The sequence below is a fragment of the Myxine glutinosa genome, chromosome 6 (genome assembly GCF_964187855.1).
Source record: "Myxine glutinosa chromosome 6, kmMyxGlut1.1, whole genome shotgun sequence".
Lineage (NCBI taxonomy): Eukaryota > Metazoa > Chordata > Myxini > Myxiniformes > Myxinidae > Myxine > Myxine glutinosa.
In genome coordinates this window covers 29870203-29896714 of record NC_136266.1, presented here as the reverse complement: position 1 = coordinate 29896714, position 26512 = coordinate 29870203, and the positions used below count along the sequence as shown (strand labels likewise).

At 43.5% G+C, this 26512-nt stretch overlaps 1 protein-coding gene across 1 annotated transcript in view; it reads left to right on the top strand.

Annotated features, from left to right (window-relative positions):
- LOC137429355 (junctophilin-3-like) overlaps window positions 1–26512 on the top strand; it is a 91929-nt gene that overhangs the window by 16035 nt on the left and 49382 nt on the right. Inside the window, exons 2-3 of the mRNA XM_068119308.2 lie at window positions 13246–13715; window positions 16026–16348. Coding sequence (XP_067975409.2) covers window positions 13246–13715; window positions 16026–16348 — 793 coding nt within the window. The remainder of the gene's footprint in view (window positions 1–13245; window positions 13716–16025; window positions 16349–26512) is intronic.

The window sequence follows — 26512 nt, the reverse complement described above, 5'->3', positions numbered from 1 at the left end:
CACATGGGAACCAGGTGAGACAGGTACGTTCCTACCGTACGCCCCCCCCCCCCCCACCAGGTAACCTACATTGCCCCTCCCTTACCCCTTACTGTATCCACAAAACACAACACTACCCATAAACATCTACTTTACACATCAACAAACGTCCCTACTGTCTTCCCAGTTCCTCCCATAAACCAAATTCGTCTTCTCTCCCTCCTAACCAATCAAAATTTGCCATCTCCAACTCAACATCAAAATTTGCCATCACCAATTCATCATCAGTCCCTCCTAAGGAGGGAGAGATGGAATCACCCCAATGTCTCATCCACGTCGTGATGCGTCTCACAAATCCACACAGCAATTCTCCCTTCCTGCAACACCGAACAATGAAACACAGGTGTGGAGTCATCATCATCACCTCAGGTAAGTGGCTGCGTATGGTGCGACAGGTTCATCAATCCTAACTATTTCCTAAATGACTTTAACAACTTTACATTACCCGGGGTCTTTCCCTGCCAATCCATTGGCCAACTTACACTATGGGTTCTAAAAACCAATTCCCATTGACCAAACTGTGGTGCTTCTCAATTTGGGGTCTCACTCCCCCGATTCATCTCCCGGTGCCCTCGCACAATTTCTGGGCTGTGACGTGTAGCTCTCCCAGCAGGTCTACCCACCTGCACACCTCCACCACTGTAGTTGCCACCCGAGCTTACCTGCTCCTCACCCTAACCTAACTAACTGGGGAAGGCCCTCTCGCACTCTCACCCCCTCAGTGCCCTCTCTGGCACGGGCTGCCCGATCCACACCCGGGATCCTCAGGCACCCACTGACACTAGCGGCTCCCAGAGCCCACCTGCGGCCTCACCTGGCCGACATCCTCACAGTGGTGGAGCGCCCAAACCAACTACACACACTCACAGGCTACACGCCCAGCCATTTCCACAACACTAATGCACCCATCCACAATACCATTCTGCAACCGCACCACAAATGCCAATATCCAACCACAATTTACCTATACCCTCTACCTAACACTTACACTACCCGCCCCGGGTACTCGTGAAAGGGGTCCACTCTTCCCCCATCCACCCCTTCGCACCATGCACACCACTCCGTACCACTTACTCCAACTCTCTCCACACCAGTCATTCTCTGCTCCATATATTCCACACACCTGTACTTGCACACCTGTGCTCTCACACCTGGTGCCACCTGCACCCTTCTCTCCCCAAGCGCATTCGCGCTGATCCACAACACTCACTGCTCCACACACCTGTCCAGTTCTCACACAGCATCATCTCATCTAACTACTCCCCTCTGAAACTTGCGCTTCCCAGTCGTCCCTTTAAACTATTGCGCTCCCGCGTCATTATCATCCATACTAATCTACCTGCGTCCCCACTACAGGTATCAGTCACTAACTAATCTTAACGTTACCTAATGTCATCTTCTAGGTCCCTACACAGAATATCCTAACCCACCCGGGCTAGTTTTCACTGCCATACACCCCATAAGCTATAGCGCATTTGCCCCACACTCATGGGAAGGGTGGCAGGGATGCCACCCTTACCCACCGTCATACGGCGCGAGTGGGACCTTGTGGGACCACCTCGTATGTGAGTCGCTGCCCGCCTGCCGGACCCCGTGCGTCGCCCCTTGCGGGGTTAGCGCGGGGCCGAACCGGCCTGGCCCCCACAGTACATTACCCCCAAGGGGCTCTCGTGCCTCCCCTGTCCCTCTAAAAACTACCCCTGTTGGTGTCGATGCATGGGTCACACTTCCGCAACCCGCTACCCATTCCATACCACCACAACCTTGCTCACTCACACCTCGCACCTCTCCCATCACCGGACCCTCTCGCTCGCACCCTCGTTCCATACCCTCCGGACCAGCCATACACCTCACTCTTGGCCTCTCACGAACATCCGGGTCTATCTCGACCCCCAAGCTTATTAAATCACCTGGCGCATCATACGCACGACCATATTGGTCACCACTTACACCGGGTCCTCTTTCTCTTCGCTTCTCCTCCATCACCTGCGAATCCCTCATCCGGTTAATGAGCACATCATCACGATCCGAACACAGACTTTGGACCAATTCTTTTACTTCCTCCTTTATCTCTTTCTTATCCTCTCTCCGTCACTTCTTAATTTCGCTCACCCCTTCTTCCACTTCTTCTAATTTCTGCTTCACCTCCTTCATCTCCTCGTGCGCCCCTTTAAGTTCTTCCTCTAACTCCACTTTATTTTTTTCTATGTGCTCCCGCACCTCCCGCTCTTTAACCTCCATCACCTCTACCACCTTGTCCATTTTCCTCGTCAGGTCCTCATGTACCGTCTGACACTCTTTTTTAATTACCCCTACGTCCTTTTTCATCTCCTTCTGTGTCGATTTTAAACCCTCTATTACCGCTGTGTTCTTCTTTACCTGGTCCCCCAACTCCTTTTGTCCCACTGTCAGTTGTTCTACTCCCAGCGTCAACTCCTCTATACCACCTTGCAATTTTACAGTCCCCTTTCTCACCTCCTTCTCCATGCGCTCCTTACAGTGCCTCACCTCCTCGCGCACTCCTCCGACCTCCTCACTCACACCTCTTCTGATCTCTTCTCCCATCACTTGCATCTCCTGCCCAGATGCCACCCTCATCTGCTCCATTTCCTCCCTGTGAGCATCCAATTTAGTTTCTACCCCCATTCTGACCCCCTCTATCTGCTGCCCCATTTGTTTAACTTCCCTTTCCGCTTGGTCCCTCATGTCCCTCAATTTGCCTTCCATACTGTTTTCTAACCCCTCTAACCCCTTTTGCATCCCTTCCATTTGATTCTCTTGAGCGTCCATTCTGTTTTCTACCCCCATTAACCCCTCCTGTATTTCCCCTAATCTATTGTCTAATCCCTCTATTCTACTCCCTAACCCTCCGATCTGGGCCCCCATCCTTTGTTCTAACCGTTGGCTATTGGCCCCCATGTCGCCCCCCAATTCGTCCCTCATTGCCCCCATACTGTTTTTCAAACCTCCAATTTGGTCTCCCATTTGTCCCATAAGGGCCCCCATCATTCTGTTTTCCATTTCTTCATTATTCTTGTCCATAAGGGCCTTCATTTGCATAAAAAAGGTTCAAATCCACCGGTGGCGCTACTACGGTCGCGGGCGCGGTCGCCGTGGCCATGTGCGAGGCGCCATTTTGCGCGCCCGTAACCTCGTGCGCGACGACGCTATTTTGCGAACCTGCCACCCTCACTGCTTCGCTCTCCTCTTGTCCCTCAATTTGGTCCTGGATCGAACCTGCCTCACTCTCCTCTACCGGAACCCAGCCGTCTTGATCTGCCATAGCGCGACTTTCAAAATTCGGGTTTTTATTTTTGTAAAACACAATCAAATTTCGCCGTTAATAATTTCGAGCGCGTGAAGCGCGCTTCGGGTCCGATCTCACTCCCCGACACCAATTGTTACTCTAATAGTACAATTGGTGTTCCAAAATTTGGGCCTAACAAATTTAGTCCCAGGTCCGAATCCAACTCCTGACAACCAATTGTTACAGACGCGGTTTTAGATGTTAGTTTACCGAGCGGTTTGGTATTACCGCGTCCGCACAGTTACTCCCCGATTAGAACCCTATCCCGCCCGATTCCACTCGACGTTGACTAAGTCGCGCTATGCTAAATCAATGAAGGAAAGGACACAACGGCTGGGATAAATGCAACGACACAAGGGGTACAGTTCTCAAGACCTCCGGAGGAGGATATAATTGGTGATGCAGAAACGGGTAGATTACACGGTAAGAGGTAAAGCACAGAAAAGATGGGCACTTAGACACAGTCTTATCTTATCCCCGACAGACCACGGACAAACGGAACAAGACTGACTTACACAGGGATGATGGCAGGGAAGGGCAGGCAGTCGATAGCACAAGGTGCACCTTGGCTCAGGGGCAGAATCAACACGGTCCGGTCCAGAGATGCGGGGAGGTATTGTCGCGCTCAGAGGTGGCGTCCTTTTCTCTCCAAGCTGAGGCGCATCTGACGTCACCTCCCTCTTCCTGCGCATGCCCAGCGGGGAGTGACACGCCCTCGGCTCGTTAGCTCCGCCCCAGATGGAATCGGTCCGCCGCTTCTATTGGGTGCGGGGGTTACCGGGCTCCGCCCTTGACGAGGAGCTGACAGCGAGCCCCTGCGTGGTAACCCCGTCGGAGCACATGTGCAATGGCGGCTAACCAAGCCGGAGTGAGGACGCACACTCCCCGCGCCGCCGCCGCTGTTGTTGTTGTTGTTGTTGTACCATGAGGAAGAGCTGCGGGGAGGTATTGGGAGGTCCTAAACTTTCTAACGGTGCCATACAATCACATTCTGGTGCAACGAAGAGTCAGAATTAATGGAAACGAGTCCTTAACTGACATAGACTAAGAATAACTAGCAAGATGTCCTATAGTTGTCTACGTGAGATGCGGTGGACCTGGATGCGACATTTAATGGGGGAAATAGGGGAAGGTCGGTTCTACAGAGTGTTGTTTACAGAAAATGGGACTAGGGAATGGGGGATTGGGGATAGTTGGGAAGTATTGGGGAAATAGGGGAATATTTACAAGCGGATATGGATGGGGGCCAATCTCATATCCGCAACAATATATATATATATACAGTCACGTGAAAAAGTAAGTACACCCCATGTAAAGTTTTGACTTTTTCAACATATTTCAACATACAGCTATTTGATCTTCATTTCAACAATATTGTTAGATAATGGTGATATAATACAACAAATATCATGAAACATTTACATTTTGTAGTCGATTGTATAATTTAAATAAACATAAATGCAAATTTCGCATGTGGAAAAAGTAAGTACACCCCGACATTTATCACTACTTCAAATACCTAAAATTAGAATCAGGTGCACCAGCTCAGGTGCAAATGATTAGAACATCGTTAGAGAGGATCTTGGAGGAACCTGTCTTATTTAAACCTCACACATTTAGTTTGGTTTGCCCTTTGTTGTTGAAGTGTGCGGCATCACCATGCCTAGATCAAAAGAGCTCTCTGATGCCTTCAGAAAGAAGGTTATAGATGTCTGCGAGTCTGGGAAGGGATTTAAAAAGATCTCCAAACAATTTGAAATCAATCATTCGACTGTCCGGAAGCTCATCTACAAGTGGAGAAGATTCCAAACAACTGCCAACTTGTTCAGGCCAGGCCACCCCAGCAAGTTCAGCGTGAGAGCAGACCTCAATATGCTGAAAGAAGTCTCTAAGAACCCCAGAATGTCATCACGGGACCTACAGGTAGCTCTTGCCACTGTTGATGTCAAAGTGCATGAGTCCACCATTAGAAAGAGGCTGCACAAATTTGATCTACATTGGGAGGTGTGCCAGGAGGAAATCTTTGCTGTCCAGAAAGAACATCAGGGCAAGACTAAAGTTTGCCAATGAACACCGAGGCAAAGACCAGCACTTCAGGGACAATGTGCTCTGGACAGATGAGTCAAAGGTAGAGCTATTTGGCCACAGTACCAGAAGACATTTTTGGCGAAAACCAAGGACAGCATTTGACCACAAGAACCTGATACCAACTGTAAAGCATGGTGGTGGAAATATTATGGTTTGGGGCAGCTTTGCTGCATCAGGGCCTGGGCAGATCACCGTCATAGAATCCACTATGAATTCTTCATTGTACCAGAGGGTGCTTGAGGATAATGTGAGGCCATCTGTCGGAAAGTTGAAGCTCAACCCAAGGTGCACCTTGCAACATGACAATGACCCTAAACATACCAGTAAATCCACCAAGGAATGGCTGAAAAGAAAGAAATGGAGGGTTCTGGAATGGCCAAGTCAAAGCCTGGATCTAAATCCCATCGAGATGTTTTGGGGGGATTTGAAACGAGCTGTGCATGCAAGAAACCCCTCAAGCATCGCACAGCTGAAAGAATTCTGCATGGAGGAGTGGGCAAAAATTTCTCCCAGTCGATGTCAGAACTGGTAGACAGTTATAAGAAACGCATACTTGAGGTTGTTTCTGCCAAAGGGGGCAATACCACCTATTAGAGCCAAGGGTGTGCTTACTTTTTCCACATGCGAAATTTGCATTTATGTTTTTTTAAATTATTCAATGGACTACAAAATGTAAATGTTTCATGATATTTGTTATATTATATCACCTTTATCTATCAATATTGTTGAAATGAAGATCAAATAACTGTATGTTGAAATATGTTGAAAAAGTCAAAACTTTACATGGGGTGTGCTTACTTTTTCACGTGACTGTGTATTACATACTCTATATAAAAATAAAAACACAGGTGGACGGTGAACCCTCGTTGAGGTGAAGCCATCGTCGACCCATGTGAGTATGTCTATCAATTACGTACTGTTTGAATGTGAGTTGGAGCATGAGTACGTCTACTAATTACTTATTATTGGACCATGACTACATCTATTAATTACATCTATTAATTTACGGACTAATGGAAAGTACCTTTGAGACATTTAAACCTTTATACCTGTTAAACCTTTTAGACCCATTTAGGACCATTTTAGACCCTTTGAACCTTTTATGACCCTTTATATCCCCCTTTGACCCATTAGTCTTTTCCAGCCTATAGACCGTTTTGATGCTTTAGATCCCTTTAGACCTTTTAAGACCCTTTTATAACTCTTAGAATCCTGAAAACCTTTAGACTGCTTAGACCTCCTGACCCTTCGACCTTTTGATCCATTAGACCATCGACAGACACTTTAGACTTCTTAAACCCTTTCAACCCAATAGACCCTTTAGACATGTAGCTACTACTGGAACACATCCTTTAGACATTTAGACGCCTTACTCGTTTTAGACCCCCTTTCAATACAACGTCTAAGGCTCATAATGGAGCTGCTATTCACACAGTCATGGACATATTGATGAGACAAACACCGCACACAGCCACTGAGCTTGGGAGAAGTACCGTCACTTCCTGTGATACTCTGGGTACCAGAGACGTCACAACAATGGCGGTGCTTTTCTCACCACACTTATTTGTAGGTATATGTAGTATATGTGAGGAAGATTTAGTCAAACTTTGTCAATGGTCAAGGCCATCCAAAACATGCCTTAAAACCTTAAAAGGTTCAAAGGGTATAAAGTACCTATTAGGCCGCAATTAGAAAATGTTCCAACCACATTTGTCATGCATAACATTCAATCATGTAAAACGAAATTACCAAATCGTTGTTTCCATGGCAACTAATGTTTATCTGGATTTCACAAGTATCGTGCTATGCACGACGTCTTTCTTGTTTATTTGTTTGTTTGTGAGCAGGATATCTCAAAAGGTTATTGACAGATTTGGACGTAACTTGTTGGACAGGTTGGGTGTATGACCAGGACGAATTGATTTGATTTTGGTGAAGACCTAGATCCAGATATGAGATCAAAAAAAAAGTGATTCTTCACCATTGAGTGATGGGGCCAAAAGAAAATCTCAAAACGTTATGGATGAGTTCTGACAAAACCTGGTGGATGAGTTGGTTACGTAACAATAACAAGCGATTAGGTTTTGGTTCTGCTTCGAATCCAGATCTGGCCTACCAGTGGGATACAAAACATAAACTGTTCAGTCTGGCGGAGATATGCTCTCTACCGAGTGCCGTTCTAGTTTTTATATTTTAATTTTACGCCAATTTTATTAGAATTATGTTTCTGTGATAAGAACTGTGATGGCCACATAATAGGATGTTATTTTTCGATTCAAAAGATCAGTTCATCCTGTCAGTGTGAGGGGCTAACAGTGCTGGCAGAATGGCCTAGGCCGTAGAGGTATGCACACTTGCCTCTAAGCTGTCTATCTTGGGTTTACATATCGGTCCATCTACAAACTGTCACCTGGGTCTTTCACAGGAAGTGCGATTCATCAATGTGTGTGTCGTCCTTCCTGTGGACATTAGTTGGTGGACGTTAAACATCCCACGTTGTCTTTCGCGAAGAGTAGGTGAGGACCTACCTGGCAGGCACCAATCTTCAACCAATATTTTGCGGACAAGAGTTTGTTTGTATGCTTGTTTTTGCTTTGTTGTTTTTTTCTAATGAAAAGTGTTTCAAATATTTTGGTGAAGAATTGTGTGGGGGTTTATTTAATGCAGATGACACATTCACACTTAACAAGACCCACCCCTACAAGGATTTAAAATATTGTGTTATATTTATTTTATTTATTATGTTATGTTATTTATTTATTTATGTAAATTTCTTTATTAGTTTTGTTATATTTATTTATTTAAGGAAAATATTTTGGTGAAGAATTGTGTGGGGGTTTATTTAATGCAGATGACACATTCACACTTAACAAGACCCACCCCTACAAGGATTTAAAATATTGTGTTATATTTATTTTATTTATTATGTTATGTTATTTATTTATTTATGTAAATTTCTTTATTAATTTTGTTATATTTATTTATTTAAGGAAAATATTTAAGTTAAATATTGTGTGGGGGTTTATTTAATGCAGATGACACATTCACACTTAACAAGACCTACACCTATAAGGATTTAAAATATTGTGTTATATTTATTTAATTTATTATATTATATTATTTATTTATTTATTTAAATTTATTTATTAATTTTGTTATCTTTTTTTATTTAAGGAAAATATTTAAGTTTAATATTGTGTGGGGGTTTATTTAATGCAGATGGTGAAGTCTCTAGATGCACATTCACACTTAACAAGACCCACACCTATAAAGATTTAAACATCTCAATATCCCATCAGCGCATCACAACATGCACACACACCCACACATCACACCCATCTAATCACAGTCTACCTACTGTATCTGCCTACACCGCTGGGCCCCCTATATCCCCATAGCTTCGAGGAAGATATCCAATTCTATTTTAAACCTACTTACTGTCCCTTGCCAGATCGTCCTCCGAGGAAGGACATTCCCTACATTAACTCCTGTGGGTGAAACACCCATGATTTGCTACTGCATTAACTCTGAATATTTACTCAGCTATGGCCATTGTTGTCTCACTGTCCATCCTGAAAATGATAATAATAATAATAATAATAATAATAATAATAATAATAAATGTTGCATCTGCTTGATAGATTTCCAAATGACAAAATATTTCTTACTTCATTGTACAAGAACGTATGTATTCGGTATAACTTTGGGAAGACAATGAGGGAAGCCATTTGCCAATCACACCTGTGTGACATTCTGATCGCGTTGCCTTATCTTACATTTACTTAACATTCTTGTCCTATTTTTACTTGTCAGACATGTATCAATAAAGAGGGACGCAACATGAACACCAATCATATTTCCACTGACAATTTCCAACCAAAAATTAAATAACAAAAAAGACTTCTTTCTTTTCTCCCCTCATTACCCATTAAGGAGCCAGTGAGCATCTATTTTAGCCGACCTCTTCCATGCCCCTCCCCCCCTTCCTCACCTGCACATCATCTACACACGAGTCCAACTTGGTTTTAGCTTACCATTCATAACCAAAGGCAAATTCAAACAGGTGCCTGTGGCTGCTGCATCACTGGAAGGTGTCCCTTTTACCCGTCAGCTGGTACTCATTTTTCCGACCTCCGAAGGATGACAGGCTGAGTCAACCACCTGGAGTTGATTCAACGGTGCGACATGGGCTCAAACTCACCTTAACATCTAAGCCAGCCACCTTAACCATTAAGCCAACACCAGGCTTCACAGGTGCTATTGAAATGCGAACTACATGCCAGTGAGACAGGCACTAGATGGCTATTCCTATTCAGGCAATTGATTCCACCTGCAATATGGAGGAGGATTCCTTCAGGTTTATTAATGTAGATGACGAGTAAACTTGGTACATTTTCTTACAAGCAAATAATGATATACCTTGGCATTCCTTCAGTGGACATAGCATGTGGGACTCAGTGTGGGGGTGTTCCCACTTTGTGCCAAGTGGATTTCCATGTTGCATTGTGTAGACGAGATCATAGCAAAAGTGCTCTAATCCATCGTCTCTATTAGCAGGTTTGAGCCGTTCGGGGCAGGCCCCAGTCTTAACGTCCACAGCCCGGGTTGCATCTCCTTCACCACAAAGGTGACCTCGATCAGCAGGTTGTTTCCGTCGGTGAGGTGGACACGACCTTATGTTTGATGCGTTGTTGCGAATTGCCCATGGCCAGTAATGGCACATAAAGTGTATCCTGCATTCTCTTATCCTTCGTGTTACTTATGCTTGGAGCTTATGTTTTCGCCCCTGTCTGTTTGTCTGTGAGCATGATATCTCAAAAAGTCATGGACAGATTCAGACAAAACTTGGTGGGCAGGTTGTCTGGTTGACAAGCAGGAATTGATTATATTTTAGTGAAGATCCGGATCGGGATACTAGAATGTTAAAAGTGATTCTTAACCATTGAGATGGGGCCAAAAACGATATATCTCAGGATATCTCAGAAAGTTATGGATGGATTTGGCTAAAACTTGGTGGACAGGTTGGGTGCATGACACGAAATAATTGATTGGATTTTAATGAAGATCTGGATCCGGATGTGGACACGTGAAATTTTAAAGTGATTCTTCACCATTGAGATGGGGCCAAAAACGATATATAGCACAATGTTTCAAAAAGTTGTGGAAGAATTGTGCCAAAACTCGGTGGATGAGTTTGGTGGGTGACAAGAACGAGCCAATTCGGTTTTGCTTCATGTCCGTATGCAGATCCGGTCTATCAGTGGATGCAAAACGTAAACTGTTGAGTGTGGCGGAGGTATGCTCTCTACCGAGTGCTGCTCTAGTTACCTTCTGTTGTATAAGTTGGGCGTAGAATGAATGATGGATAGGTGGAACATTATCTGCTTTGTCAGTGCATTTGAATGGAAAATGAAAAATGTTATTGGTGACATTGTGCAGCGTACCTGATCAGGCCCCGGTAGACACTAAAGCTAAACCTGGGCTCGATTTTTTTTTTACCAGCGTGCACCGTTTCAGCCGCAAATTACGGTCCATGGAGACGCAACGGTCACAAACACTCAAACATGCTCATGGAGACGATGTATAATACTCCCCAAGTAGTTCTGGATTTCAATCAAACTGCTTGAACCTCTCGGTGCTGACAAAATCCTACAATTCTCATATAAACAAGAATCAAATGTAAAAAAACAAACTTTCCGGATGTTCTGCACGTGAGAGCGTGAAGATGCCCTCCATGAAAGGCCGACCAAGCACATAGCACAATAATAATAATAATAATTGGACGTTTCAAATTAATTAAATAAATCATTTGCTCCTTAAGATGACATCAGAATCCACGATACTTCCTGGACAGTCCCGAGAGGGTCACTCCGCATAGTCTGCCACAATTTGGTCAAAATATCCACTATCCTGAGTGTGTTTTTTTTCATTGGTTTTGAAGTCATTTCCATTGTATCTTATGAGAGTCAATATAAATAAATGGCAGCCTGAGAGTAAAATTGAATGGGTTATAACACCCTCGGGAAATTGCCAATCTTTCCAATTGCGATCACTATTTTAAGGACAATTTACATGAATTGACTCAATTTTTTTTCAAGAATAACTGAAAATTATAAACTGAAACTTAATGGATATTATATCCTCGATTTGATTAAAAATTGTGAATGAAAAGGGGAGGTAATCCCTTTTGCGTGTTGGTGTTGCTGTACACACTACCACATCTGCATACAGGTCCTTTTTTGTATCGGAGCATGTGGTTGGTAGTTAACGGGTATAGAGTAGCTAACCCCAGTGTCTCATGGGCTTGTGTTTTCCTTTATTTTCTCCTCCCCATTATCGATACCTAAGTCTGGTATTAGCTTAACGGTTAACGTGGCTGGCTTAAGATTTTAGGGTCTTGAGTTTGAGCACCTGTTGTGCTGTTAAACAACACCTGGTGGGTTGACTCGGCCTGTCTTCCTTCCGAGGTCACCAAAATGAGTACCAGCTACTACTGGAAACAGGGAGAACTGCATCAGTGGCACAGCCATGCTGCCAGCAATGACGCAGCCAGCAGCCATAGGCCGTGCACCAAATGATGACCCCCAACTCCCTACTTTGAGAGAGCATACCACAAATGGCCCAGTCGATCAGTGCAGAGAGGCATGATTGGTTTGTCTTGGAGAAATATTGAAGAGCGTGAGAGGCGTAAGTTGGTGTAAGTGTGAACGAGAGGTTTTGGGGATCTAGAGACCGAAAGTGCCGTTTGAAGTGTCCTTGCTCCAGCGACTGAGCACCTTATACAGGTATACAGGACCACTATCGCCCTTGAGCTGACTGTTCTCTTCTTTCTTATTTCTCCATGAATTTGATCCTGCTTGCATGTTTCATTGCTTATTTTTGCTTCCCACATACCCCAGTATCCTATGTTGTGCAGGTCCAGGTTGTCCAACCAAAAAAGCTTTCAATAATATTTCATCCAATGCACTTTACAATTTGTGTTATTTTGAAATATCGCTGCATTGACACTTTTTGATGGAGCTCACCTTTCATAAGGCCAAAGGCCGCTCTTTATGGGAGCTACAGACTATTTCCTAAGGTTGTGGCATTATAGGTACTAGCTACGGTACCAGCCCTACAGGCGGGGCTTCAATTGGGAGGCCCAAATGAAAAGGCGAAATATCAGAAATTGAAGGCTTTTTTTTATTTTAAACGATTTGTATAAACATCCGTTAAATCATATCACACGCAAATCATCAAAATCTAAACAGTATTTGTAGAATTTCCATAAAAGCCACATCATTGTTCATATCGGTAAATATTATTCCATCGTGTTTGGAAAAACTGGAAAATTGGGAAAAATTTGGAAAAACAATATAGCCTATTTTACTCCAGGGGGTCCAAGGTTCACCCACCCAAAATTTCGTTGCAATCGGTTCTGCCGTTTTTGCGGTACCTGGGAACAGACAGACAGACATTTGGTGAATTCTAGTAAGATGTGTTATGTCCTATGAATGAAGCATTGCAGAATTGTACTTTTCCCGTTGTGTTAAACAATAGCTAATCTCATGTATTATTGTTTCATCAAGTGTCAAAACTTGTATTTTCTGCTCATAACTCAACAAACCCAATGTCAGGAGATCCTATCAAGACAGGCTCAATGAGTTCATTAATCTAATGCCCAAATACAGAACACATTGAGAAATGACATTCATGCCCAATTTGAGAATGGCAATCTGGAGCACCTGCGACATCCATTCAGGCTTTTATGCAATGGGCACATCAGGAATGCACTTCACCGTGCTTCATCTTTCCCTTATTTCCACCCTCAGGCTCTTACCTGGGACAGTGGGCAAGTGGGATGCGACACGGCTATGGGATTCGTCTCAGTGTCCCTTACGGCATAGCCTCTGCTTCCCGTTCTCCACTCCATACATCTCTGGCGTCTCTGCGCAGTGACAATGCCACCAACGGCTCTCTGATCACTTCAGCGTCCCGTCCTGCATCTCGTGGTGGCTTTGTACTGACTACCACCCAGCAGCGGAAACAACAACCAAGCAGCGACACCGAGCTCTTGGTAAGCAAAGCCGGTGGGAAAGGAGCAGCTTCGCGCCTTTTCCGGCGTGGGTCGCTCCTCGGAAACCTGAAGTTACGAAGATCCGAGTCAAAGGCGTCTTTGTCAAGTGAACGCAGCAAGCGGAGTTCGTTCAGGAGCGAGGCGGGTTTTAGTGCTGCAAGCAGCGATGTCGCATCACTTGCCATCAGCTTGGGAGATACAGAGACAGAGGCCTATGATTCAGAGGTGAGCACATTGAATGTGAGAATAGGAAAAATAGGAAGGAATAAATGTGCAGTGGGGGTAGGGCTTCATAAGTTATTACCTCCTCCACCAAAGGTTGATGGAGGTTATGTTTTCACCCCCGTCTGTTTGTTTGTCTGTTTGTGAACAAAATATCTCAAAAAGTTGTGGACGGATTCGGACGAAATTTGGCAGAGATGTAGCGCATGGGATAAGGACGAAATGATTAGATTTTGGTGAAGATCCGGATTCGGATTCGGCTACTAGATGTTTTAAAGTGATTCTTCACCATTGGGAGATGGGGCCAAAAACGATGCATAGCAGGATATCTCAAAAAGTTATGGACGGATTTGGCCGAAACTTGTTGGACATGTTGTGTGTGACCAGGAAGAATCGATTCAACTTTGCTGAAGATCCGGATCCGGATCCGGCTAGTATAATTTTTTAAGTGATTCTTCACCATTGAGTGATATGGCCAACCAGGTGGAGGTGTGCTCTCTACTGAGTGCAGTTCTAGTTTACTGCTTCATCGGCTTTGACCTTTGTTTAAATCAGGTACAATAGCAGAAGGGTCTATCTGGGTTGTTGCTTTTTCTCCACATCGTTATATGATTTGGTTGTGGAAACAAGATCCTTGGTTATCATAATTGAGCGTGCCAGATTCTGAATTGAAACCAATTTCCTCTGAGTTCCTCATAATTATGAAACGGAATGACCAAAAGCGTTTGACAGCATTCACTTTGTGCTCCCTACAAGTAGAAAATGCTGCAACATTAAAGTTATGTGCTTTAAAGACAAAAAATTTGAACACAGATCTTGCAAAAGTAAACAATAATCTTGAGTAAGGCTTGACTTAAAAATATATATAACTAGAGTGAAGACCATGGCACGCCATCGCAAATCCCCACGCTTCCCATCTAAAGCAAAGTCGAAAGATTGCATAAAGTTCCACCAGGTATGACTCAATATCAATTTTGAGTTAAATTTTGAGTTAATTTTTTTTTACTGCTTTGAACCCTTGAAGTCCTCAACCCCTGAGACATGAACTGGAGGTCAGATCCCCAAAAAATTGTGGCCTATTTCATGCATCCTCAAATGTTGGCCACATATACAAAGTTTCCTATTTTAAAAAAGTTTTAAAATGTTCCCACAATTGCATTTATTGCTGTTTGGCCCCGCCTGAAGGGGGGCAGGGCCAAAAAGGATACTGCTTTTGCCCCTTCGTGCCATGTGGTGATCATAACTACCAAGTTTGGTGAATTTCTGCCCGACCGTTTAGGAGGAGATAGCGTGACGGACGTGACGGACAGATGAGGCCGATTACAGCAACCCCACCATTTTTTTTCAAAAAGTGTGGGGATAACAAGTCATTCCACAGTTTTCATCTGATGTCTACATTTATTCTAAGCTTAGTATCTTGTTGCAAACTAACTGGTTTCATCCCCGGTTGAATTCCCTGAGAATTGGATCTCATGATTTGCTGTGCCATTCTTGTTGTATGAGCAGCGCGTTGCATGGTGGATTTTTTTATTTATCGTTGTGTTATTTGTAAACCATTGTGCGGTTAGTGAATTGGGAAATTCTGTAGTATTCATTTGTAGATCCTAGTGCATGCTAGAAATCTTCATGTTATATAAGAACTCACAAGGACAAACAAGGAACTTTGGCACAAGAGGATGGCATTCCGCTCATCCTGCCTGAGCTACACCAACACCAGCTACCAACACCCATCCACACACAATCTACCTTGAATCCTACAAATATCCCTGTCGTGGGATTTTTTTATGATGTGGTGTATTTTGTTTTCGATCAGATAGTGAGTTGTTTTCACCTTTTTTTCCTCTTTTATACCCCATACATGTCTTTCTCTGTCTTCTTCTTACCCCCATTTCCTCCAACCTCCTTTCCTTTGATCCCCTGCCTCCTGCCTCCTGCCTCCTTCTCATATTCCCCTCCATTGTCTCTCCTCTCCTCCTCCATTACATTTCTCAATTTACAACACCCCTCCTCTTCAAAGCATATGTCATACCGTATGGAGGTAGTCTTAGTGACTGACAACCAAAGCATTTGCCTCGTTTGCCATTCAACATTGCTGCACACCTGGGATACAAAACTACGATAGCTGATCTCAAATATGCCAATTTGTTTTCAATAAATCCGTGTGTTGTACTTTAGGCCTGTAAAAGAACAACCAAACACAGGACCAATTAAGACACTATCTCCATGTAAATGATGACATTTTATGTTCTATGTGCATCATTTTTCCTACTTTTACTCAACATTTCCTTGCCATCTTTACCCTGGCTACCACAGTTGGAGGCAACGGCAACAGAGGCCTATTCTGGAGAGTGGAAGAGTGACAAAAGGGCTGGTTTTGGAGTGTGTCGGCGTTCCGATGGTCTTCTATATGAAGGCGAGTGGCTTGCGAACAGACGCCATGGTTACGGGCGCACAACCTATCCTGATGGACGACGGGAGGAGGGAAAATATCGGCAGGGCAGCCTTGCGGCTGGCTGTAAGAAAGGCCTTCTTCCACTACGAGTTGGAAAGGCCCGTGCCAAAATGGAACGAGCTGTGGAGGCCGCAGGTCGAGCTGCGACTCTAGCGAAGCAGAAGGCTGACATCGGAAACTCCAGGTGAGGGATTGTGAAGAAGTGAGTTTTGTTACAATTGCTATTTTTTTTCTCTCATTTTGTGTTTTCTGCTGGCAAGATGAGGTACGCAACTCCATGTCTAAGCTGTCTATCCTCGCTTTGAATCTCAGCCAAGTGATATAACTGTCATCCCGGTGATTCACAGGCAGGATGATTCATCAATGTGTGTGCCGTCCCTCTGATGCACATTAAAACGGATCTCCTGTCTACTGGCATTAGTTGGTAAATGTTAAAGATGCCACGGCATCCTTTGCGAAGTACGTGGCTCTCACCAGCACCATGGACAAATTCCAAAATTCCTGGCTGACTTCCTGTCTCCAAGTAGCAACCCATGCATGATTGTAACCCGAGCCAGAGAAACGGTTGCGTCAGGATGATGCTCTGGGTAGAGCTTCGTCCATGATCTCTCTCTGTCTCTATTTTGCTTATTCCTCATACTTTTCCTATTTATGAAAACTTACACTGTTATTTTTAGTCATACCAGCAGTGTACCAAAATTCCAAAACAAATTCCAAAATTCCTGTCCTGACTTCCTGTCTCCAAGTAGCAACCCATGCATGATTGTAACCCGAGCCAGAGAAACGGTTTCATCAGGATGCTGCTCTGGGTAGAACTTCATCCATGATATCTCTCTTGTCTCTATTTTGTTTATTCCTTATACTTTTCCTGTTTATGAAAACTTACACTGTTATTTTTATAGTCATACTAACAGTGTAACCACCCTCCGGACCTCCGAATGGTTGGAGTTTGCGAATTATTTGCTAAAAATAAAAAATCTCCAACTCTGTATTGTGATATGACTCTGAAGATGTTATCACAATATCCAGAATATACTCTATATATGTTACTAGCTGAGGTACCCGGCTTCGCCCGGGTTGAATAAGAATAAGACAAATATATGATGAAAAGAACATATATATTTTAGAGCAATATCACAGTACATTTCCTACATGACGTTTTTTCAATTTTCAATTTCTCAAAACCTCTGGGTATACAACATTTCTGGTTTTCTTACTTGGTGCCAAGACATAAAGATTGCTTGGTTTTCCAACCCTCGAGCAGCCCACGTACAGCTGGCCATGGGCAAACACTTGTTCTGTGAAGTTCAGGCCTACAACCTTCATTGATTGCCCCTGCGCCCTGTTGATGGACATAGCAAAACATAGCCTGATGGGGAACTGAATCCTCTTGAAGGAGAATGGAAGGTCAAGTGGAATAAGTGGTATCCTTGGAATGAATACTTTCTCTCCTCTGTATTGTCCTGAGAGGATGGTTGCCTCTAGGAAATGCGGCATCATTTGCTGGATTGTCAATCGTGTTCCATTACACAGCTTTGGTGGATCAAGATTCCTTAGAAGCATGATTGGTGCTCCCACCTTGAGAATCAACCTGTGTGTTGGGAGTCCTTGAGGCTGACGACTGTTGAGAAACTCAGTTGGGAAGTTTACTGCCTGATCTTTATCTGTCATTTTGTCGAGAGAATCATAATTTCTTTCATGACCGGGCAGCGAACATCATTATGTGCGACTTTACGTCACTCCTACGGACGTGAAAACATTTGTTTTCCTTAAAAATATATTTAAAATAAATAAAATAGTACATAAATTAACAATAAAAGAAGCTAAAAAACAATTTAAAATACAATAAAAAGCACATTAAAAAATATTAAAATGTGTGTACAGTATACTGTACATACGCGCAACTGCTGGTTCTCATTCAAAACAGAGGCGACGTACAGTATTCCTTTACTGTGTCTGTGTTAGCCATGGGTCCTAAGAAGGATAATGCTAGTGTTTCCAAGCGTAATGTGGTTACGATGGAAGATAAGTTAAATCTGATTAAAAGGTATGAAAAAGGTGGAAAAGTGTCGGTGATAGCGCATAGACCTTATCGCGAATCGGAACCGCAATGCGTCATGGGATCGGAAAGGGGCAATAGTGCCGCCACAAACTACACCATGGAAGAGCTGACCACATTTGTAGAGCAGAATGTCTCAAGAATGGTTGAGGACCAACAGCAAGCCTTTAATTCTATCCTGAAGAGTGTTGATGATGATGCTGGCAAGATATCCTTCCTCGATGCTCCTGGCGGGACAGGAAAAACATTCCTCATTAATATCGTCCTGGCCAAGGTTCGTCAAAAGTCGGAAATTGCTCTGGCTGTGGCCTCAAGTGGAATTGCAGCTGGCCCGGTTTTTTAAACCATTGATATTGAAATAAAAAGTAGCCTAAAACCACCGGAATTTTATGCTGATTCCGAATCTGTGTCTAAAACGTTTCTCCGATGTGTAGTTCTTGGGTTATAAGCGGACATCCAGACAGACACACACACAGACACTCCTCCTTTATTTATATAGATTGTGGTGTGCGTCTTGGCATGGCAAGACCTCAGATTACGCCGCTGAGTATGTAATTAATAGATGTACTCACATGCCAATGGTACGTAATTAATCATCGTACTTTGGTTCCAATGGTATGTAATTAATAGACGTACTCACTTTGCAATACTTGTAGGATGTAATTACCTCCACCACCGAAGGTGGACGGAGATTATGTTTTCACCCCTGTTTGTCTGTTTGTCTCTCTGTGACAAAGATATCTCAAAAAGTTATGGACAGATTAGGCCGAAATTTGGTGGACCGATTGTGTCTGACAAGGACGAATTGATAGATTTTGGTAAAGATCCAGAACTGGGACATTTTTTATTTTTCAAGTGATTCTTCACCATTGAGAGATGGGGCCAAAAGCGATATATGGCATCATATTTCATAATGTTTTGGATGAGTTATGACAAACCTTGGTGGATGAGTTGGGGAGGTTACAAGAAGATGTTCAGATTTTAGTTCAGGTCTGGATGCAGATCTGACCTATTAGTGGATACAAAATGTAAACTGTTCGGCCTGACATAGGTACAGTCACGTGAAAAAGTAAGTACACCCCGTGTAAAGTTTTGACTATTTCAACATATTTCAACATACAGCTATTTGATCTTCATTTCAACAATATTGATAGATAAAGGTGATACAATATAACAAATATCATGAAACATTTACATTTTGTAGTCCATTGTATAATTTAAATAAACATAAATGCAAATTTTGCATGTGGAAAAAGTAAGTACACCCCTACATTTATCACTACTTCAAATACCTAAAATTAGAATCAGGTGCACCAGCTCAGGTGCAAATGATTAGAACATCGTTAGAGAGGATCTTGGAGGAACCTGTCTTATTTAAACCTCAGACATTTCGTTTGGTTTGCTCTTTGTTGTTGAAGTGTGCGGCGTCACCATGCCGAGATCAAAAGAGCTCTCTGAGGCCTTCAGAAAGAAGGTTATAGATGCCTACGAGTCTGGGAAGGGATTTAAAAAGATCTCCAAACAATTTGAAATCAATCATTCGACTGTCCGGAAGATCATCTACAAGTGGAGAAGATTCCAAACAACTGCCAACTTGTTCAGGCCAGGCCGCCCCAGCAAGTTCAGCCCGAGAGCAGACTGCAAGATACTGAAAGAAGTCTCTAAGAACCCCAGAATGTCATCACAGGACCCACAGGTAGCTCTTGCCACTGTTGATGTCAAAGTGCACGAGTCTACCATGAGAACGAGGCTGCACAAATTTGATTTACATGAGAGGTGTGCCAGGAGGAAACCTTTGCTGTCCAGAAAGAACATCAGGGCAAGACTAAAGTTTGCCAATGAACACCTAGGCAAAGACCAGCACTTCTGGAACAATGTGCTCTGGACAGATGAGTCAAAGGTAGAGCTATTTGGCCACAGTACCAGAAGACATGTTTGGCGAAAACCAAAGACAGCATTTAACCACAAGAACCTGATACCAACTGTAAAGCATGGTGGTGGAAATATTATGGTTTGGGGCAGCTTTTCTGCATCAGGGCCTGGGCAGCTCACCATCATAGAATCCACTATGAATTCTTCAGTGTACCAGAGGGTGCTTGAGGATAATGTGAGGCCATCTGTCGGAAAGTTGAAGCTCAACCGAAGGTGGACCTTGCAACATGACAATGACCCTAAACATACTAGTAAATCCACCAAGGAATGGCTGAAAAGAAAGAAATGGAGGGTTCTGGAATGGCCAAGTCAAAGCCCGGATCTAAATCCCATCGAGATGTTGTGGGGGGATTTGAAACGAGCTGTGCATGCAAGAAACGCCTCAAACATCGCACAGCTGAAAAAATTCTGCATGGAGGAGTGGGCAAAAATTTCTCCCAGTCGATGTCAGAGACTGGTACAGTGGTACACAGTTATAAGAAACGCCTACTTGAGGTTGTTTCTTCTGCCATATACCACCTATTAGAGCCAAGGGTGTACTTACTTTTTCCACATGCGAAATTTGCATTTATGTTTATTTAAATTATACAATGGACTACAAAATGTAAATGTTTCATGATATTTGTTATATTAAATCACCTTTATCTTTCAATATTGTTGAAATGAAGATCAAATAGCTGTATGTTGAAATATGATGAAAAAGTCAAAACTTTACATGGGGTGTACTTACTTTTTCACGTGACTGTATGCTCTCTCCCAAGTGCCGTTCTAATTGAGAGATGAGTTAACATTCCAATGGTATGTAATTCATCATCGTACGGACGTTCCTATTGTACGTAATTAATAATCATATGAACGTTCCAATTGTATGGAATTAATAGATGTACTCACATTGCAATAGTACATAATTAATATTTGGCAATTAAATTTTCAAGCATTATTTTAAATAATTTTGTAAAAAATAAAAAAATAAAAAAATTCACTTTGACATTGATCTATTATGTGTAGATCAGTGAGAAAAAAATCTCAATGTAATCTATTTTCAATTCAGACTTTAACACAACAAAATGAAAGAAAGTCAAGGTGTATGAATACTTTTGAAGGCACTGTACACACACACATATATGTATGCATATATACAGTACGTATATACATATTAATCCAGTATATTATGTACATGGATGATGTGATAGTAAATTAAAGTAGATGAAAAGTAGAGGATAGTAGATTAAAAAGTAAATTTATGTCAAGTCAGTCTCTTGTCTGCCACTGGTAACATGTAACCCAGTGCTACCTGTCGCATGGTTGGGTAGTCTGCTTGCCAGTAGGGAGGGTGACTTTGACACCTTGCAGACTGAAAACAATACCTGTTAAAGGGCGAATGAGCTCCCTTCGGGAGCCAATGGCCGTCCAGTTAGGAGATGGTGTCTCCTAAAATACACCCATCTGCTTGGACCAGTTTTTTTAGGTAGTAGGTTGTAGACATCAACCGCCCAGGGTGGTACTACCGTCCTAACTTAGGAGCGTTAAAGTGGTGCCCGGAACCATCTTACACTCTCCGTGTCAGGATTGCTGGTCTTAATTTCTGTCTCACTCAAACTATCGCTACCGGGCTAGCTTCAAACTCTTTCTCGTAAACAAACACCATACACTTTTCCTCACACACCTTTCATCACACATTTTTCTTATACTCATTTTCACTGCTCACCTTTACATTCCTTCTCTTTTATTTTTCTTTCCTCACATTTATCAATGCAGTTATTTTATTTTTGGCCTGGTCTCGATGAGGACTATATAGGTCGTGACTGTAGCCTTCAGCATTAAAAATAAACTTGGATGAGGCCAGTACCTGTTCAACCACGCAGTCATAATGAAGGCATAAGTAGAAGAACCACCTTTAGAGGCCATTTCTCCCCACAGAGCAGGAATTGGCCTTTTTTTGAGCACCGTGGTCCCCTTTTTGAAGCAATGTTTTATGGCTGGATGCTCTTCCTGCCACCAACCCTGTTAGTGACCTCTTGCGACACACAGGGAATTACCAGTGAACTGGTACTCAATTTGCTGACCTGGGAGGGATGACAGGCTGAGGGAACCCCCCTGGCGTTAATTCAGCGATCAACCAGGATTCGAACTCAGGATCCTAGGACCCCAAGCCGGCACCCTAACCGCTAAGCCAACACCAGGCTATGAAGGCATAAGTAAAAAGGAAAAATTATTTCACCTGATGCAGAGATGTGGTGGGGCCCTCTATCTATCAGTCTGTATATCTAAACTCCTCGGAGGCTACCATGTCGAGCCCTTGTTTAATTTTAGGTTTAAATGACGAACAATTATCAACGCTTGTGCATTATCAGAGCTGGCACAATTATTTCACTGTTACCAGGTACTGTACCTTGAATCAGTCAACGTTTTGGCTGTCATTCAACTCTGCGATTGTCAATCCAGTCCATAGTGGTATTTTTAAAGTATAGGAGGCTTTATAAGTCTGTGAAAAGGACAATCGAGTAATAAGTTTCTGAAATCCAAACCTAGCCAATAATGTTTGAGATGAGTGGAAAAGGAGGTCGAGGTGCTGGGAGTAAGGATTCAAGTGGTGAGGATTGAAAATGTTAGTTGTGGGTGGGGAATGTGGAATTGCAAGGTATTTTGGGATGGCTCACATGGCACTTTTGGAATCTTCATATTCGGAGAAAGCAGCCAAATATGGGTGAGGTATGTATGAGCAGGAATGCTCTCTGACAGCTGCTTGGCAAAGGAGCTGAAGACGTGCTTGCCGCATGAGAGGGTGTTCACATGCTTCATTTTTGTTTGATATCTCACGGCATGCATATCAATCAGCAGCCGCACAAACTGAGACTTCAAATAAGAAAACAGACAGTCGTCACTGGTGGGGAGGTCAAGGTTGCACATGGGATGCCAGCTAATCAAAGCCACTGTCATAATGGCCTCATGCACCGGCACATTGTCATGAGGTAGGCATACACCTTCGTTCAACGTCCTTTGACACTTGTCTTTCCTTGATGGCCTACGACAATTTCGACATTCGGCTGCCGTAATATGTTATTTCACTTTTATGTAGAATCAGGTTAATCAGAAGAATTTATTTGGCATACCAGAATATCAAAACCGCAACCGTTCCAGCTAAAGGTTGGGTGTGAAGTGCTTGCTGCGTGCCATTGCATTGCATGTAGGTGATTGCTGCGTGCCATTGCACAGATTCCAATTTAGCGTCAAGATCCCCATGGTGAAGCCACATATCCACAGCATTTACTAGACAAAGCTATAAAGTCTGCTGGGTTTGAATTGAACAGTTCGTCAAACTCGCAACATGTCTATCACTTTTGATTGGGAGTACCTCGTTTTTTGGGACCCATCTTTCTCAGACCTTAGACCTGCCCAAATGTTTGTGGATTATGGTGAAAGAAATACATTAGAAATTAAAACTTTTGTTGGTATTTCGGTGATATTAACACAGTAATCCTCCTAGATGAATTCATTGACTTGAGCAGCAGCTTGCGAGTCAGTCACATCTGCCGTCCGTTCTGACCTGGCATCATCTTCAAGGGACTCAAATCCACGCTTCAAAATCAGCTACCCTCCTTCACACTTTTCATTCTGATCTTCCTTCTTTCCTTTGGTTTTGTCTGCTTAGCCCTCCCTCCCTGCCCCCGAGCACATACGCATACGTATTAAATAGATCTGCCTGTTAAAAACCCATCCTGTTCCTTCTAACGAATGGCATGCTTCATAAAACAGTCACAGCACTACTTTGCATTCCAGCAAGTTGCAGCCCTGATAGATGTCACAAGAATATATGGCTTTGACATATGGCTTTCTGCCATGATCTTTCCTGGGAAAACTACATTTTCAAGCTGGCCTCCAAAGCCAGTCGCCGACTGGGCATCATCCGTCGTGCGAAAACCTTTCTGGGCACTTCTGAGCTCCTCACCACATACAAAGCTTTTATCCGCAGCTCAATGGAATACTGCTCTCCCCTTTGGGCTGGTGCTCCTGCCTCACACCTAGCTCGGCTTCACGCTGTAGAAACCAAAGCTTTCAGAATCATTGGAATCTCCCGCGATTAAGCTAACTCTGAGGGCCTTTCACTCACTCACCGCAGGCATGTTGGTGGTCTTTCTGTCTCCTACCGACTCCTCTCCGGCCTTGCTCCACACCTCTGTCTGTGCTCTGTTCCCCAAATATTCCTTCAGGTCGCACAAGATCTGCCAGCAACCCTCTTCTGGTGAAACTACCAAAATCAAGACTCTCTGCTCTCCTTCATTCCTTCATTCCTCTTTTCTCCCACCTCTGGAACAAACTCCCTCACTCTCTTCAATCCCACTCCACCCTCCAGGTCTTTAAAACAGCTGTTCACCACCATCTCTTATCCTCCCCCATCCAAAACCTTGATCTTTTCTACCCCTGTTAAAACACCCCAGATCCACCTCTTTCAATCTACGACTTTTTCCTGAAATTCCTAGTAGTGTTCATTTGCTTTCTACCGTGCACCCATCCCTCCTCCCCCAGCCCCCTCCCTTCCACAGATCTACCGACGTCCCTGGTCTCTACTGTTGTTGGTGCTTGTGTGCTTTCCTCTCTCTCCCCCCCCCCCCCCCCCCCCTGCCCCCCCCCAACCCCTTTTGCCTCCTGCTCCCTTCATTGTATGTTTTATGTGTCTGTGCATGTTTTCGTGTTTAATGTGCTAGCTCTTACACGAGCCTCGACTCTGTATATATTTAAAAAAACATTTCGAGAAGTGAAAACACTATTTATTGATGTCCTAAGAATATTGAAAAAAAAAAAAACCACCTTTAGAGGCCATTTTTCCCCGCAAGCAGGGGTTGGCCTTTTTCGGGAACCGTGGTTGTTGTTGTTTTTTGGTCCCCTTTTTGAAGCAATGTTTTACAGCCGGATGCCCTTCCTGACGCCAACCCTTTTTGCCGCCTTTAACGACAAACAGGGAATTACCAGTGAACTGGTACTCAATTAGCCGACCTCGGAAGGATGACAGGCTGAGTCAACCCCCCTGGCATAATTCAGCGATCGACCGGGATTCGAACCCAGGATCCTAGGAATCCTAAGCCGGCACCCTAGCCGCTAGCCCAACACCAGGGATCCTAAGAATATTGAAAAGATGAATCATAAAATCATTTCTGTTACAATTCCTTTCTTGCATTCACATAACAAAGGAAAAGCAGAACAAAGGTGCCAGTAATTGTCAGAATGGTTTTGTCGGGCTTGTTCTGTCGCTCACACGTAGCTTTTCCTTAAATATGTGATCTAACAATCTCCCTTGATGAATCTGAGTCTATGGGTCTATCACTTTGCCATTGCAGACAGGTCGGTGGTCTTTCTGTCTTCTACCACCTCGTTTCTGTGGGGCTCACACGGTCCACCATGAACTCTCTTCTAACGAAATTACCCAAATCCAGAATCACTGCTCACATCCACTCATTTGCCCCTCTTTTTTCCTTCCTCTGAAATCAACTTCCACATCGTCTTTCAATCTTAATCTTCCTCCTGGTCTTCAAGACAGCTGTTCACCACCATCTCAGATTGTCCCCAATCCAGAACCATTATCTTTTCTACCCTCGTTAACCCCACCCTTCACCCCACCCCAATCTTTCTCCTCCATCCAAATTTCCAGTTTTCCCTCCTAAGAGTTTCCTTCTGTATCCATCTTGTCCACCCCATGCATCCTCTGATGCTTACCTTTCCTCCCCACACCCATTTTTTGTCCACCTCCCCATGTCTTGGCCTTCATCTCTGCTGTTGTTTTTCCCTTCTCTCTCCGCTGTTCATTTTGTCCTGTTACGTCCTGATCCGTTCAATGTACTTGTACTATATCTTCCACGAGCCTCGACTATATATATATATATATATATAAAAAGACAACTCAACAGGATATGTAAAATGGGACCTGACAAATCATTTGAACCACAACACATTTTCAGTTTTTTTTTTTTTTTTTTTTGTATAAAAGATCGAGGCTCGTGAAAGAGCGAACATTAATCACACAAAATGTCAAACCGACACATAAAACACAAAAAATAAGGGGAGCGGTAGACAAGATGGGGAGAGAGGGGGAAGGACACAAACACAATATTTGAGAGCAGGGACATCGGGAGAAATGTGGGAGGGGGAGGGGAGGCCTCATACCGGAGTGCATCATACCGGAGGCCTCTAAAAATGGCCTCTAAAGGTGGTTCTTCATCATACCCCTGATAATGGTGTCTTACTTTATCATTCCGTTCTTTTGATTCATTGACACGAGTGCTGGAGCTTTTATTCTCATGACGTCAATAAGACTCGTTCACCAGTTCACAGGTTTTGTTTTTTTTACATTTAATGAACTGT